At 29.2% G+C, this 13,412-nt stretch overlaps 2 protein-coding genes across 2 annotated transcripts; both read right to left on the reverse strand.

Annotated features, from left to right (window-relative positions):
* Positions 1-7,340: 7,340 nt before the first annotated feature.
* LOC112791588 (tropinone reductase homolog At5g06060) lies at positions 7,341-10,085 on the reverse strand. Its single transcript, XM_025834485.2, has 5 exons — positions 9,872-10,085; positions 9,475-9,682; positions 8,887-9,103; positions 8,693-8,799; positions 7,341-7,804 (listed from the first exon to the last, which is right to left on the reverse strand). Exons 1-5 carry the CDS (start codon positions 9,964-9,966, stop codon positions 7,610-7,612), a joined length of 822 nt encoding a protein of 273 aa, XP_025690270.1. The 5' UTR covers positions 9,967-10,085; the 3' UTR covers positions 7,341-7,609.
* A 254-nt stretch (positions 10,086-10,339) lies between these two features.
* Positions 10,340-12,684, reverse strand: LOC112791589 (tropinone reductase homolog At5g06060). Its single transcript, XM_072233521.1, has 6 exons — positions 12,553-12,684; positions 12,273-12,380; positions 11,945-12,152; positions 11,060-11,276; positions 10,861-10,967; positions 10,340-10,685 (listed from the first exon to the last, which is right to left on the reverse strand). Exons 1-6 carry the CDS (start codon positions 12,561-12,563, stop codon positions 10,491-10,493), a joined length of 846 nt encoding a protein of 281 aa, XP_072089622.1. The 5' UTR covers positions 12,564-12,684; the 3' UTR covers positions 10,340-10,490.
* Positions 12,685-13,412: the final 728 nt, after the last annotated feature.

The raw sequence follows: 13,412 nt of genomic DNA on the forward strand, positions 1-13,412 counted from the left end.
CGTGGTACTGTACCGATCACCAGTTTTCAAGAGGACGGTGCCTAGGTTAGCTATCGGATATGTCGGGTTGGCTATATAACTAACAGATGAGACTCATCAATCATAGAACAGGCATGCATCATATACATATTTTTGTCTTGTTTGATTGTGTATTAATTGGGTTTGCCTACTTGATAATCTATGATTAACTACTATATGCTCTGTTTGCTGTAACTGAATTTTACTTGTGATTTCTTTATATGCACTATATGTCTATGCAACTAAGAGACCTCTTGTCTGGCAGAGGAGTAACAAGGACAATTCCACTGAAATTGTGGAGGATTAGGGGGAAAGGGTAATGTAAGGGATTTAATGTACCTACCTTGTTTATGATTTCAAATTATAATTCTAAGTATTAAACCTGAGTTTTGAGTTTTAGGATCACCTCTAGCTTTTTCGAGACCTTATATATTATGTATGTGGACACCATTACCATGCTGAAAACCTCTGGTTCTCATTCTATATCTCTGTTGCTGTTTTCAGATGCAGATCAAGATGTGCCTCGATGAGCGTCTGGAAGTTTTTATGGCAAGCAAAGTTGGGAAGTTATAATTAGGTTGTCTGTTATGTATTTTTTGTTCATAGACTCTCATTCATATATATATATATATATATATATATATATATATATATATATATATATATATATATATATGAGAACTAAGTGTTTTCTTTATGTATAATGGGTTATTTTGGGATATATACTTATGCTTATACATGTATTTATACTCCGATCAACCTTAGATTCGCAGATTGCTTTTGGAGCTTGATATTCTGTATTTTGATACTCGACTCTTTGTATACACTCATGTCTTACCCTTATCTTTTCTCCGGTTTTACGTTTTCGAGTGTAATTCGCTTTTCTTTTCGCGGTTTTTGCTTAAACATTTCTTCAAGGCTCCTAGTTACAAATTTTTTCAACTATATCTACGTACATATTTTATTTTTAGAGGTCGTAATACCTCACCACCTCTGTTTTACGGCTTAAGCTTAAAGTTCTGTGTGGTAAGGTGTTACTTGATACCTCGATTTGTCGTCATTTTTGCAAAGAGGGAGGGGGAGAGAGATGGATTTTAAATAATCGATACAATATAATTTTAGAGATTTTAAGAATTTATAGATGAAATAAATTAAAAATTAATTTTTTAGATATATTATTCATTTCATAACTATTGATAATACATTATTATTAATTTTATGACTATTATTCGTTCAATGCCAAAAAGACTTTTAATTTTAATTTTATCATTCAATTATATTTATACTTTTAATAATTTCGGCAGAATTTCATCTATGAATTAAAAGCTTCCTTCAAATATAATTTTCATTTTCATACACATTAAACAACGACTTTAACGAAAATTTGGCAGAATTTTTTCTTAATTCATAGACCACAACAAAAAAAAATTATCAAATTTTCACATAGGAAATAATTGTAAATATGAATTAAAACAAGCACACATTCAAGCAAACATCAATTCCTAGCTATTATAGTGTGTAACCCTTTGTTATTCCGTAATTTTTCAACAAATAAAGGTTTCAAGGAGGTGTCATTAGATGAGAATGGATCCTCTCAATTTTTGTTATCAATTGAGGGAGTAAAGTATCTTTCACCGTTAATTTTATAAGTAGGACCAAGAGAAAACATGAATAAGAGAGCATTGAATAATTAGAGATTACACTTACTCCCTCAATTTTTTTAACAATTGAGAGGATACATTTTTTCATTAGACAGCCTTCTCCCATTTTTCATCCTAAAATTCCATCCTTAAAAAAGTAAATCCAGCATAAAAACATAAAAGATTTATTATATTTAGAGATAAAAAACTAATATAGAATTAAAAAAAATAAAATAAAATTTAAAAATAAATTTTAAATCATTTAGGAAAAAAACTAATATTTCAAACTAACTTACATTTTGCAACAAAAAACCAAATATAAAATTAATAAAATACATATAAAATTATATAAAAAGTAAAAAAATAAAAAAATAAAAAGGTCTAAACTTGGTTGTTGAGTTGCGGTGGAGATGCAACGGCGGCGCTCATGGTGCGGTGGCATCATCAAGATTCTCCCACCTCTGCCATTAATAAAGTAGTGTTAGAATTTTCAAAACAAAAAATTGACAAATTGAAGAATGGAAAAAATTCACACTAACATGGAAGAGGAACCCGAGTCAGCGACAGCGATGGCTGGAACCCAGCAGCGACGGTCACCCATGAGGCAGCAGCGACGACGATGGAACCTGAGACAGCGACGGCAACCCATGAGGTAGTAGTGACAACGATGGAACCTAAGGTAGCAACGGCGATATCTGTATCTGGTGAAAAATGGAGAGGAGAGGGAGAAAATGGTGAGAGAAAAGAAGAGAGGAGAGGGCAGAGAAGTTGCAGAAATGAGAAGGAGGATTTTTGAATTCGAATTTCATTCAATTTTACCGTTGGATTTATTGATGGATAAATCCGAAGGTAAGGTGCTGGTCGTTGTCCAAAACGTCGCATTTCACTAATTCACATCACCGTTGAAAATTTTTGATGGTAAATCCGCTGGTAAAATTGACGCTTATAAAATAAATTTTCGCACCCCTTTTTATCGTCGAGATTAGGGACGGATTATGGAATCCAACGGTAAGTTTTTTCTAGGACAAATTTTCGCTTATTACTATCAAAAAATTCGTCGCTAAATCCATTGGTAAATCTAGTGGTATTTAATGTTTTTCTTGTAGTGATTATAATTCATCATGAGCAATTAAACCGAGTTATAATTCATGTTGAGTAACGGATTATAGCCCTAAGCTTTGTTAACTGATCAGATGATCCAGTCTAAACTTAGAAAATAAAATGAATTATAAATCGATTGAAAAATAACGTGAATAATGATAATATGGCGAACCCCAAGTTTAGCTGGGTTATTATATCGACACTTATTTACTAATTAATTGAGTGATAAGAATTATTCCATCAAAATAATTGTGTAAAAAATACTTTTCTATTTGAGAACAATTTCATGTCATGCATATGCATTTGATTGTATGTGAACTAAAAATTATTCCATCAAAACAATTATGTGGAAAATACTTCTCTACTTGAAAACAATTTCATGTCATGCATATACATTTGATTGTATATATGTAAACTAAAATGTTTGGAAATAGATTGTATAATTCAAGAATATAATGATAGTTGTTGTGGAAATTTTTTCGACCCACAATAACTTATTTGATAAATTTTAAGAAATTATTGAATATTTATAATTTATAATGAAATTCATATGACATGAATATGGTAAATTGAGAAAAATAAACATGGATAAAGTCTCAACATATATTAAACAATAAAGAGTTAAAGATAGAAAAAATATATTTTAAAAGTTAATAATGGTAAAGAAGAAAAATATAAATGTCATACATACTAAATCAATGTATGTATATTTAATGTGAATTATTTATTTCATTTGTTAATATTTGAACTTATGTTATCAACAAATATTTGAACTTGTATTAACTTGATAATAAAATAATAAAATAATTAATCATTTAATAATATAATTACTTAATTAGTGTTGTTTAGCTGTTACAACACTAAGAGATATATTTTTTATGCAATGGTAATAAATTTGTATGTATGTACTTTTTTGTTGCTTAACTTTTAACATTAAATAGATAGCTAGTAACATAAAATTTAATGAAATAAATGGTGCAATAGTTATGTATTGTTAGAAAATAAAAATATAAAATTAAATATAATTAATTAAATAACATAGAGCTATTATGAAATTTCGGATAGTTTAAATTTAAATTTAAGTTTATGTAAAAATACATTTAAAGTTATAAATGTAGTAAAAAAATGAAAGATTAATAATGAAATAAATAATAAAGATGGAATTAATATAGTACTGTTGAGGAGTTTGAAGAAATTCAATTTCATTCAAAACTTAGAATCATCTAATTGTCCAAAAGATAATATAACAATATTAAATAATAATATGATTCATAAAAAAAGATTTAGCATGACCGTACAAAAATTATAATCCCATATAAAAATTAAATATTTAGAATTTGTCCATATGTGATAAATGAGTTCATATATAAATTGAAATTGAAAATTTGCTAAAATTAACGAATGAGTGACATGTGCTTCAAATATTATTGATATGAAGCGTTCAAATATTATTTAAAAATTATTAAATTATATTTTTAGAATGTTTAATTTAATTTGATGTATTTTGATTTTGTTTATTTAGTTATTAAATTGAATTTTATATTTGTGGACTTAATTTTTTTATTTGTTTTAACCTAATAAAAGATTATAAATACCTTCTAAACTATTATGGTCGTCATATAGAGAGATAAAATTAAAAGAATGTCAAAGCACTTTTTATCTTGTGATGAAATCATGGTGTTGACAAATAAGATTAAGTGAGTCAATTTCTTAATATATTAAAAAATTAGATAGAAAGTTGAGGAGTTTTTTTGATTCAATTAAAAAATTATGGTACGGACAAATTAGATTAAAGATTTTCTTTCTTGTTATATTAAGAAATTAGATAGAAAATAGAGTAATTTTTTATATTATTTTAATCTATCTTTTTTTTATTGAATTTTAATTTCAATTTATTTTTTTATTTAATTTTAATTCATATCTTTTTATTTATTTATTTTTATCAGTAATGTTCTTGCTTCTGAATTGATGTAGTTTATCAAATTTTAAGAGTGACTTTTGAGTTTTTTTTTTTTTTTATAAATTTGCAAAACCTGACTTAGGAAATGTTTCCAGCGACAAAATGAAATCATATTTCAAAATTTTGTAACTGGAATATTGAGAGAAAAATATGTTTGACAAGTATGATAGGTCCATAAGAATAGTTAATGTAAAAAATAAATCATAATACGAGTGAATTTAAAACAGCAATAATATATAAGGAGAAGTTTTTAGTTTTGTTAACATTAAGATGACAATAGATAAGAAAAATAATGTAGTTGAGATTATTATGTATGTAGGGTCACCTGTATGTAGGTGATGCCAAGAGTACAGAACAAAGTAATTGTAAATAACTAAGGAGCAAGTTTTTGTGCTTTTTTCGCTTTTGGTTGAGAATAAAAATAAATTTTTAAAAAATAAATTATATAGAATATGGCCAGTAATTAAAGAGTATGAAATTAAAAAAAATTATAGGTGACATGCATTAATTTATTTAAGTTTTTAGGAATTTGAAGTGTATATTTTTGAATTTTGAATCATTAATACAAAGTACAACAAATTAAAAATTAGTATCAATAATTTTTTTTATCATTCTGCATGAATTATTTGTAAAATCCTCCATAAATATTATATGACCTTGTTAAATTGAGTTTTGAGTAGAAATTGAGTAATAAAAAATTAACATGAATTGCTAAAATATGTAAATATTACTTGAAAGTTGATTCAAGTATTTGAATATAATTCAAATTTTTTGAATATTAGTGAAGCAGAAAATTAGTTTTTTAGTCCTGTAGTGGTCGTCAAATATTATTGTGTGGATGAATTTTTGAAGTATAATTTATCTCTTACAATATTGTAATGCGTCTTTCTTTTTATGAAATGAGTATAATTTGAATACCAAAAAACATAATGGGTGGGTATCTTTAAAAGATATTTTAATGTTCAATTTAATAAATGTTTAAGAGATATAAAAATTCTATAAATATAGAATGTTAATGAATAATTTTGAGACATATAAACATTATAAAGCTAATCATACGAGTATTTATACATAAAAGATGAGATTAATGCGTAAAAATTCATACATCTTTTGTTAAGAAAGAGTAATATTTTATATAGACATGAAATTGATAGAGAATATTAATGTTATGATCGTTTCGTCAAGATAAAAATAATGGTTATTAAACTCATCAGCTACAAAGTTAAGAATGAATAATATCTAAAGCTAAATTATAATTCATTGTGTTAAATTCGAATTATAATTCATATTGCATAAGGAATTAATATTTATTTATTTACACAATAAATGAAATAAATAATATTATATAAATTAATAAATATTTTTAAATTATATATATTAGTAAATAAAATATTTAATTTACTTATTTAAAAGAAATATCAAGAATTGGCTTCAAAACAAAGCAGCCACAGTTCTCTCTTTTTATTAGATACCTATTTTATACGCATGCATTTGTATAATTTTTTTATCCATCATATTATGTTTGTTGACATATAAATTGACAAAACACGTTATATGTAATAAATATCAGTTATAAAATCAATTATTATATATTTATACATATTTTTCATATAATTTTAATTAAATAATCAATTATTATAATAATTAAATTTATTATAGTAAATTAATTAAACGTACAGTTGATCAATTATTATTTTTATTTATAATAGTATAATAATTTTTTTTATAAAATATTAAATATACATTTCTATATAGAGTAATTGATTGACGACCATTTTTACTGTTATTTGATAAATTTAATCTGTTATTACGTTATTAGTAGTTCTCTTGAGTATTATTAGAGTTCCCAAAGAAACTCCAATATTAACAAAAACTCGAACTAGATTGACCAAATGGTTGGAACAAAAACCAACCCTTAATAGAACAACATATATTCATTAAAAGTGCAAGTCCAACCTACATTAGGGATATCTTGCTATAATACCATTCAACAAAATTTATGTAGGCTTGCTTTGACCAAAATTTGTGCTTGCTGAGCTGTCAAACTAAACAAACCACCATCAGAATTATTTACTTTGAAAATTGAAAATTCAAGGTTGGAGTTGTTGGAAAGCAATTTCAAACATATGTTACATGGTCACTAGAAATTGAGACTTGAAAGATTTAATGTTGTTCTGTGTAACACGTTTGATACACATTACGTGGTACACTGGTTTATGCAAGCATTTGTTAAGTTAGTCAATCTATAATTCAGTTATTGCCACGTTTAAGTGAAATTTTGGTTTGTGTAAGCATCATTGTCAAAATATCATATCATACCAATACGATGATTCTTGTTCTTGAGCGAAATTCTAAAGAATGACGAATATAATCACGTGGTCCCATTTACACAGCTTTAAGCAATGTTTGATTTGAGGCACATGGTGAATAGTAGTAGAACAATAGTACATGCCCACAGGCAAACAATATTTCCTTTAGATGAATTATGATTTCTTATTGTGCAAAGGTATTTATAAAAAATTATAATTTGATCCTGTTTAAGGAAAAAAAAATTTAAGAATATCCATCATGTTTGATTTAATAACAAATTAACAATTAACAACCATGTGCTTAGCTTCCTGTTGGATCGAAAATATCATTCTTAATGAAAAAGGGTACTTGAAGTCAGGAGATCCTAAATTTTGATGAATATTAACAATAAACTAATCAAGAAGTACGATAATATATGTTATTTTCATACTAGTTGAAATCTATGCAGGGTCCGTTCTTGATCAACAGAAATAATCTGTCACTTACAAGACACAAGGATGAAACAAATGAAAGAATGTGGAACCTTTATTCTGAAGATGGTTAACAATAATTAACTGGGAAGTGGGCAGTAACATGAATGTTATGTTATTCTCATGCTGGGTTGGAATCCGTTCACAGTTAAGCCTCCATCAACCGAAATGACCTGTCCGGTGATGTAAGAGGCGGCGGGCAGACAAAGGAAAGCCACCAAGGATGAAATCTCTTTAGGTTCCGCGATACGACCAAGAGGAGTTCGAGACAGCATTTCATCTATGTACTTCTTGTTGCGCAGCAACTATGGCAGCAGAAAACAATGAGCAAGAATTGTTATTAACAAAAAGTACTAACAGTATATACTATATATCAAAGTTCATGAGAAATACTGATTTTTCAGTAACGAACAAATAAACACAAATAGTTATCAACTTTGAAGATCCGTACATCTTGATCATGCAGCTTAACTAGACAATGCAAGAGCCAAACAACTACATACTCTAGATAAGTTACGTTATGCAACATCTCTTAGTTGATGAATTAAGGATTTGAAGACCATTGATTTATTTCACCATGTTCCTATTAGTAGTTACTTCTATTTCACAAGTCATTGCCCTTTTTTATTACTCAAAAGGAAGTCTTGGTGGTATATATAGTCAAATACATTGCCAGAAACTGCCTAGTTCAGATGCAATGAAATTTCTAAGACAACAGACAAGCTATGATTTTATATCTCTGAGTTATTCATCATAGGGGAATATGTTATCTACTGCTCTTTAGTATGTTAGAATTGAACTGGGAAAAATGAAGGATCTTAAATTCTTGTATTAATTATTAAAAATCTGAACTCTCTTTTAATGGTTGAGCACACTCTTCAGTGACAAGCACATGCTACTGAACAAAAATACTAACCCTGCAGTGATATCTCAAGTGCATCTTTACAATCAGTAAACTTTCATGTAAAAGGACTTAACGATGAACTACATTGGACCAGACTATAGAAATTTCAGATTTCACTTACAGTTTAGCAGATATTTATGGAACAGAAGCTTATAAACTAGTTTTCGAAGTCCCTACTGAGTCAACAGGAAAGTTAATGTACCATTACTCTATAAAATCTATCTTTGAATCCGTGGGAAGAAAACGAAATGTAATTAACTCAACTGAAAACATGAAGCAAGAGTATTACATGTTCTACAAGTGGTGTATTGGTGGTTGCAGGAACAACACAATTGCTCCTTATGCTGTCTTTTGCCCATTCACAAGCCAGATTCTTCACAAGCTGATTAATTGCAGCTGAAAACAGCATTGGACACAAAACATTTGATCACAACAACATTTTAGAATAAGCAAGGGAAAAAGTTAAATAGTATGAATGCTTACCTTTACTTGCGGCGTAGACTGTTCCAGTACCTAAGCTCACCACACCAGCAATAGATGAAATGAACACAATGCTTCCCATTTCAGAAGCTTTTAGAAGAGGATGCACAAGTTGGCACAGATGGAATGCAGAGTCTAAATTAATTGCCATCATTTGTGAATAGTCTTCAGCAGTGTACTCAATTGTTGGCTTCCTAAAATTTGCTCCAACATTGTTCACCTAATTTCATGTAAGGAATCAAGATTATTTCCCAACGATCCCCTTTCTTCTTCTTTTCTTTTATCTTAAACAAAGAATGCATTCAATGTGATTAAGTCATAAGGTCAACATTATAATCTACTACAATTTATAAGTAACACTTAGGTTATGCTACGTGTACACCAAAATCAGCCACCAGTATAAAATACATATTTGGATACAAATAGACATTGAAAATAAATTAAACCACACATGTATTTATACATAAATACATTGGTGGCTGATTTTAGTGACTAATTTTGGTGTACAAATAGCATTTCTCTAACACTTAACATACAACATTGAATTTCAACATTTACTATTTCTAATTTAGAAGTGGGGCATTAACTTACATAAATGTCGAGTTTGCCATTGAAGGTGGAGGTCACTTTCTGAATGAGATTCTCTCTGTGGGCTTGAGATGACACATCACACACTGATCCAGAAACCAAAAACCCCTTGCCACGCCATTCATCCAAGCAATTATTCAGCTCTGCTTCGTTTCTGGAACAAGTGTGAACCTTGGCCCCAAATCCACACAATTCCTCCACGATGGCATGCCTATAAGAGAGAGTAACACAGTTTTCGATATTCCGATAAAATAGAAATCAAGGGGAAATAAAAAAAGATCAAATTTTCAATTGTGTTGGCCAAAGTTTGAAGCTTTGTAGCTGAAATTGAAATGGGTAAGGATCAAAATAACGTCTTTTGCAGTAAATGAAAAAGAAAAACATAAAAGGAGAAAGTGACCCGATGCCGCGAGTTCCACCGGTAACGAGAGCGGTCATTCCATTGAGCGACCATCTTGAGGATCTGTTATTGGTACTGCTTTCTGCAACTGCCATTTCACTATGTCCCAACTTAATTTACTGTGTCCACATATTTTTCTGAGCATAAGGGTTATCTCCTCCTAATTATACATTTGTTTACGTTCAATTATGATGTTTTTAAGTGTATTGCTTAAATCCCAAGTCCCAACTCATGGTTAATTGTTAAATAATCCTTATCTTAATTGTGAAACAACTATATTAAATATACATAAAAAATTAACCACTATTCGTGTAAAATACATATTGAATACAAAATATATATTGAAAATTAAGGGTGGGAATTTTATGCTGTTTTTCCATATACTCACTTTCGTTGACTAGTTAATGTGAATTCCTCAATCAAAGGTGAAATCATCATCAAATGATAAATTGAATTTGCTAGTCCATATTTGTGGATACCTCTCTCAGTAGAGGCTTCATTGTTTATAAATAATGATACAAGTTACAACCGAGTTTGAATAAAAGGAACAATCAATTCATAAAAGAATGAAATTGACGAATGAGATCAAGGTCTTCAACTAGGAGCAACTAATGGAACTTCAGGTAATTCTCATGCTGGGTTGGAACCCATACACTGTTAATCCACCATCAACCGAAATAACTTGTCCAGTGATGTATGATGCAGCAGGCAAGCACAGGAAAGCCACCAATGATGACACTTCTTCTGGTTTTGCGATGCGCCTAAGCGGAGTTCGAGATAGAATATCCTCTACAAACTGTTGGTTCTTAAATAACTACAAGCATAAAAGAAAGGAAATTGTAAAAAACACATTTTATTTTATTATGAGAGGATTATATTGTGAATGAAACTAGAGGTGCAATTTAGTTTAGTGCTTCTTCATAACCATAAAAATGTTCTCAGAAAGAAAACAGTTAAAAGAAATGAAGATAGGGAATTAATGAGCTTACATATTCAACAAGGGGGGTTCTGGTTGCCCATGGTACAACACAGTTGCTCCTTATGTTGTCTTTTGCCCATTCGCAGGCTAGATTTTTTGTGAGTTGATTGATTGCAGCTGAAAATTCAATGAACAAAATATCATTGTTTATGTGTTTAGTAATCATGTGTACCTGAAAAAAGATCAAATGACTGGATATAGCAACTAACCTTTACTTGCTGCATAAACGGATCCAGTACCTAAGCTTGTAACACCTGCAACAGATGATATGAACACAATGCTTCCCATTCCAGATGCTTTTAGAAGAGGGTATGCAAGTTGGCACAGATGGAATCCAGATTCAAAATTAACTGTCATGAGCTCTGAAAATTCTTCAGCACTATATTCAGTTGTTGGTTTTCTCAAATTTGTTCCAACATTGTTTACCTAAGCACAAAGCCATGCATATGTATGATCCGCGATAAGTAAATTAGACGAAGGGACTAATAGATGAGTTTGAAGCGATTTAGTGAACTTGTGGGAATATAAACTTAGTAATGAATTTAGAAATATCATCAATGATGTTGGTAATTGATTAACTCCAATGAGTGACTTCTCCAAGCTATGAAAACAGAGTACATGAATTAGATTCATTGGTAAATGTTTATAAAAAAATGATCTATTACTTATTTTCACTCACATTTTAATACTGGTCAAGAAGCACAATTCCTAATCACTCTCCTAACCAACAGAGTAAACACCTTAGTTGTAATGGGGGATAACTCTTCATTTTTTTCTACACAAATCTAATTGAATTTAATGTAGAACTCAGTTTTATTCTCTCCCAATCCAGTGTTAAACTAAAACTTCTTTTAATGATTTTTTCAAAAGAATACTCTTGATATATAGAAAAAATCATCAAATATGAGATGACATAAATATTTGACCAACAGAAAAAAATCAATACATGACAATGTCAGGTAAAATTTTCATATGATGCAATCCATTTTTAAATTTAATATCTCCCAACATATATAGATCTATAGTGGCTTTTTTTCCCCCTCTAATAAGACCTTAATTAAAAGGGTAAATCATTATTAATTAAGAGTACTTACAAAGATGTTAAGCTTGCCATTGAAGGTGTTAGCCACTTCCTGAATAAGGTTCTCTCTCTGGGGTCTCAGTGAAACATCACAAACGGAGCCAGTAACCACAAATCCCTGGCTCCTCCATTCTTGTAAGCACTTGTTCAACTCTGATTCGGTCCTTGAACATGTGTGCACAGCAGCTCCAAATCCAACTAGATCATTCACTATGGCATGCCTTAATTATCACAGTTTCAAAGATTGAACTCAAAATCAATATGAATATGGGCAATTATATCATAATGTTTAGGGTACAACAACAATGACAATACATAATTAACTATGAATGAAATGATACCCGATGCCACGGGTGCCACCAGTGACAAGAGCTGTGACTCCATTGAGAGACCATCGAGTTCCTCTTTTGCTGCTTTGTGCTGCTTCTGCCATTTTCTCAGTTATCACTCTGCTTCATTCAACAATCAAAATATAGGTTTAGCGATTCACAAGCAACTTGTTTAAAAATAATAATTAATTAATGGGGTCGATGAATTGGAGTAGTATTATTAACTTATTATTAATTAGTGTTATTAATAATTAATAGAATAAAGTGACAAATAGGTGTATGAGAATTTTGCCTTGAGACCATTTAGATCTTGAAAAAAAAAAATTAACAATTAGATCTCTTAAAAAAGGACCGTGGAATCCTAATTGTTCAGGATCCCCAATTATTCGTCTTCAAATAAAATTCTAACACAACATAGAATGAATAGCACCAGAAGCTTCACAAGCACGTCAAAGAAAAAGGAATGAAGGCAAGAGTTAAAATTATAGGAATGACTCAACACATCAAAGAGGTTTCAGCAATAAAATTACTTTTAAATATAACTGTTAGCTATATGCAATAATATACAAGTCTAAAATAATGGAGAATCCAAATAAATTGTTTTTAGGGTGCCCAAACTATAGAGTAATTATTAATTCAATTTATTTTTATTTTTGAGTTTTGAATGTTCCATTCAATTATCGGTCATTCATAGTATATTTTTTTATTCTTATTATAGGACAATTTGTCATACTCTAAGTTTTTTAGATGACTAGATAATGTTATTGAAGATGTGAAGGTTCACAGGGAGTAAAAGATAAATTAATTGATTTGGAAGAGAGATAGAAATCAAAAACTCCAAGCGAAATTACTGGTAGTAGATTTAGAAATATTGTGTATTTTATTACTAGTATTTTAATTGCAATTATTATAAATGTGTGGAGCAAAAATTTTGGGTGAATCAAATTAAATAGCTGATACATGAATGTAGTAGTATTTATAATTGTATTATTATGAATATAGTAATAAATAAATATTTTTGAATCATTGTATGATCTATCATGGATATTGGTGTTAATGAATATGAAATTCACAATGATAAAATAAAAGAAAGAAATCACATAACCATAATAACCATAAGAGCATTGTTATATTATTTAAGCTTCCAAAAAG

This window comes from Arachis hypogaea, chromosome 3, assembly GCF_003086295.3.
Source record: "Arachis hypogaea cultivar Tifrunner chromosome 3, arahy.Tifrunner.gnm2.J5K5, whole genome shotgun sequence".
In the NCBI taxonomy this organism is placed as follows: domain Eukaryota; kingdom Viridiplantae; phylum Streptophyta; class Magnoliopsida; order Fabales; family Fabaceae; genus Arachis; species Arachis hypogaea.

What these genes read in the sequence shown, in the direction of transcription:
- LOC112791588 (XM_025834485.2), bottom strand. Translation starts at nt 9,966, where the DNA reads ATGGCAGTTGCAGAAAGCAGTACCAATAACAGATCCTCAAGATGGTCG. An exon ending in GGTGGAACTCGCGGCATCGG is followed by an intron (nt 9,683 to 9,871) that starts GTCACTTTCTCC and finishes TCTCTCTTATAG; the next exon opens with GCATGCCATCGTGGAGGAAT. An exon ending in ATGGCAAACTCGACATTTAT is followed by an intron (nt 9,104 to 9,474) that starts GTAAGTTAATGC and finishes ACATGAAATTAG; the next exon opens with GTGAACAATGTTGGAGCAAA.
- LOC112791589 (XM_072233521.1), bottom strand. An exon ending in GGTGGCACCCGTGGCATCGG is followed by an intron (nt 12,153 to 12,272) that starts GTATCATTTCAT and finishes GTGATAATTAAG; the next exon opens with GCATGCCATAGTGAATGATC. An exon ending in ATGGCAAGCTTAACATCTTT is followed by an intron (nt 11,277 to 11,944) that starts GTAAGTACTCTT and finishes CTTTGTGCTTAG; the next exon opens with GTAAACAATGTTGGAACAAA.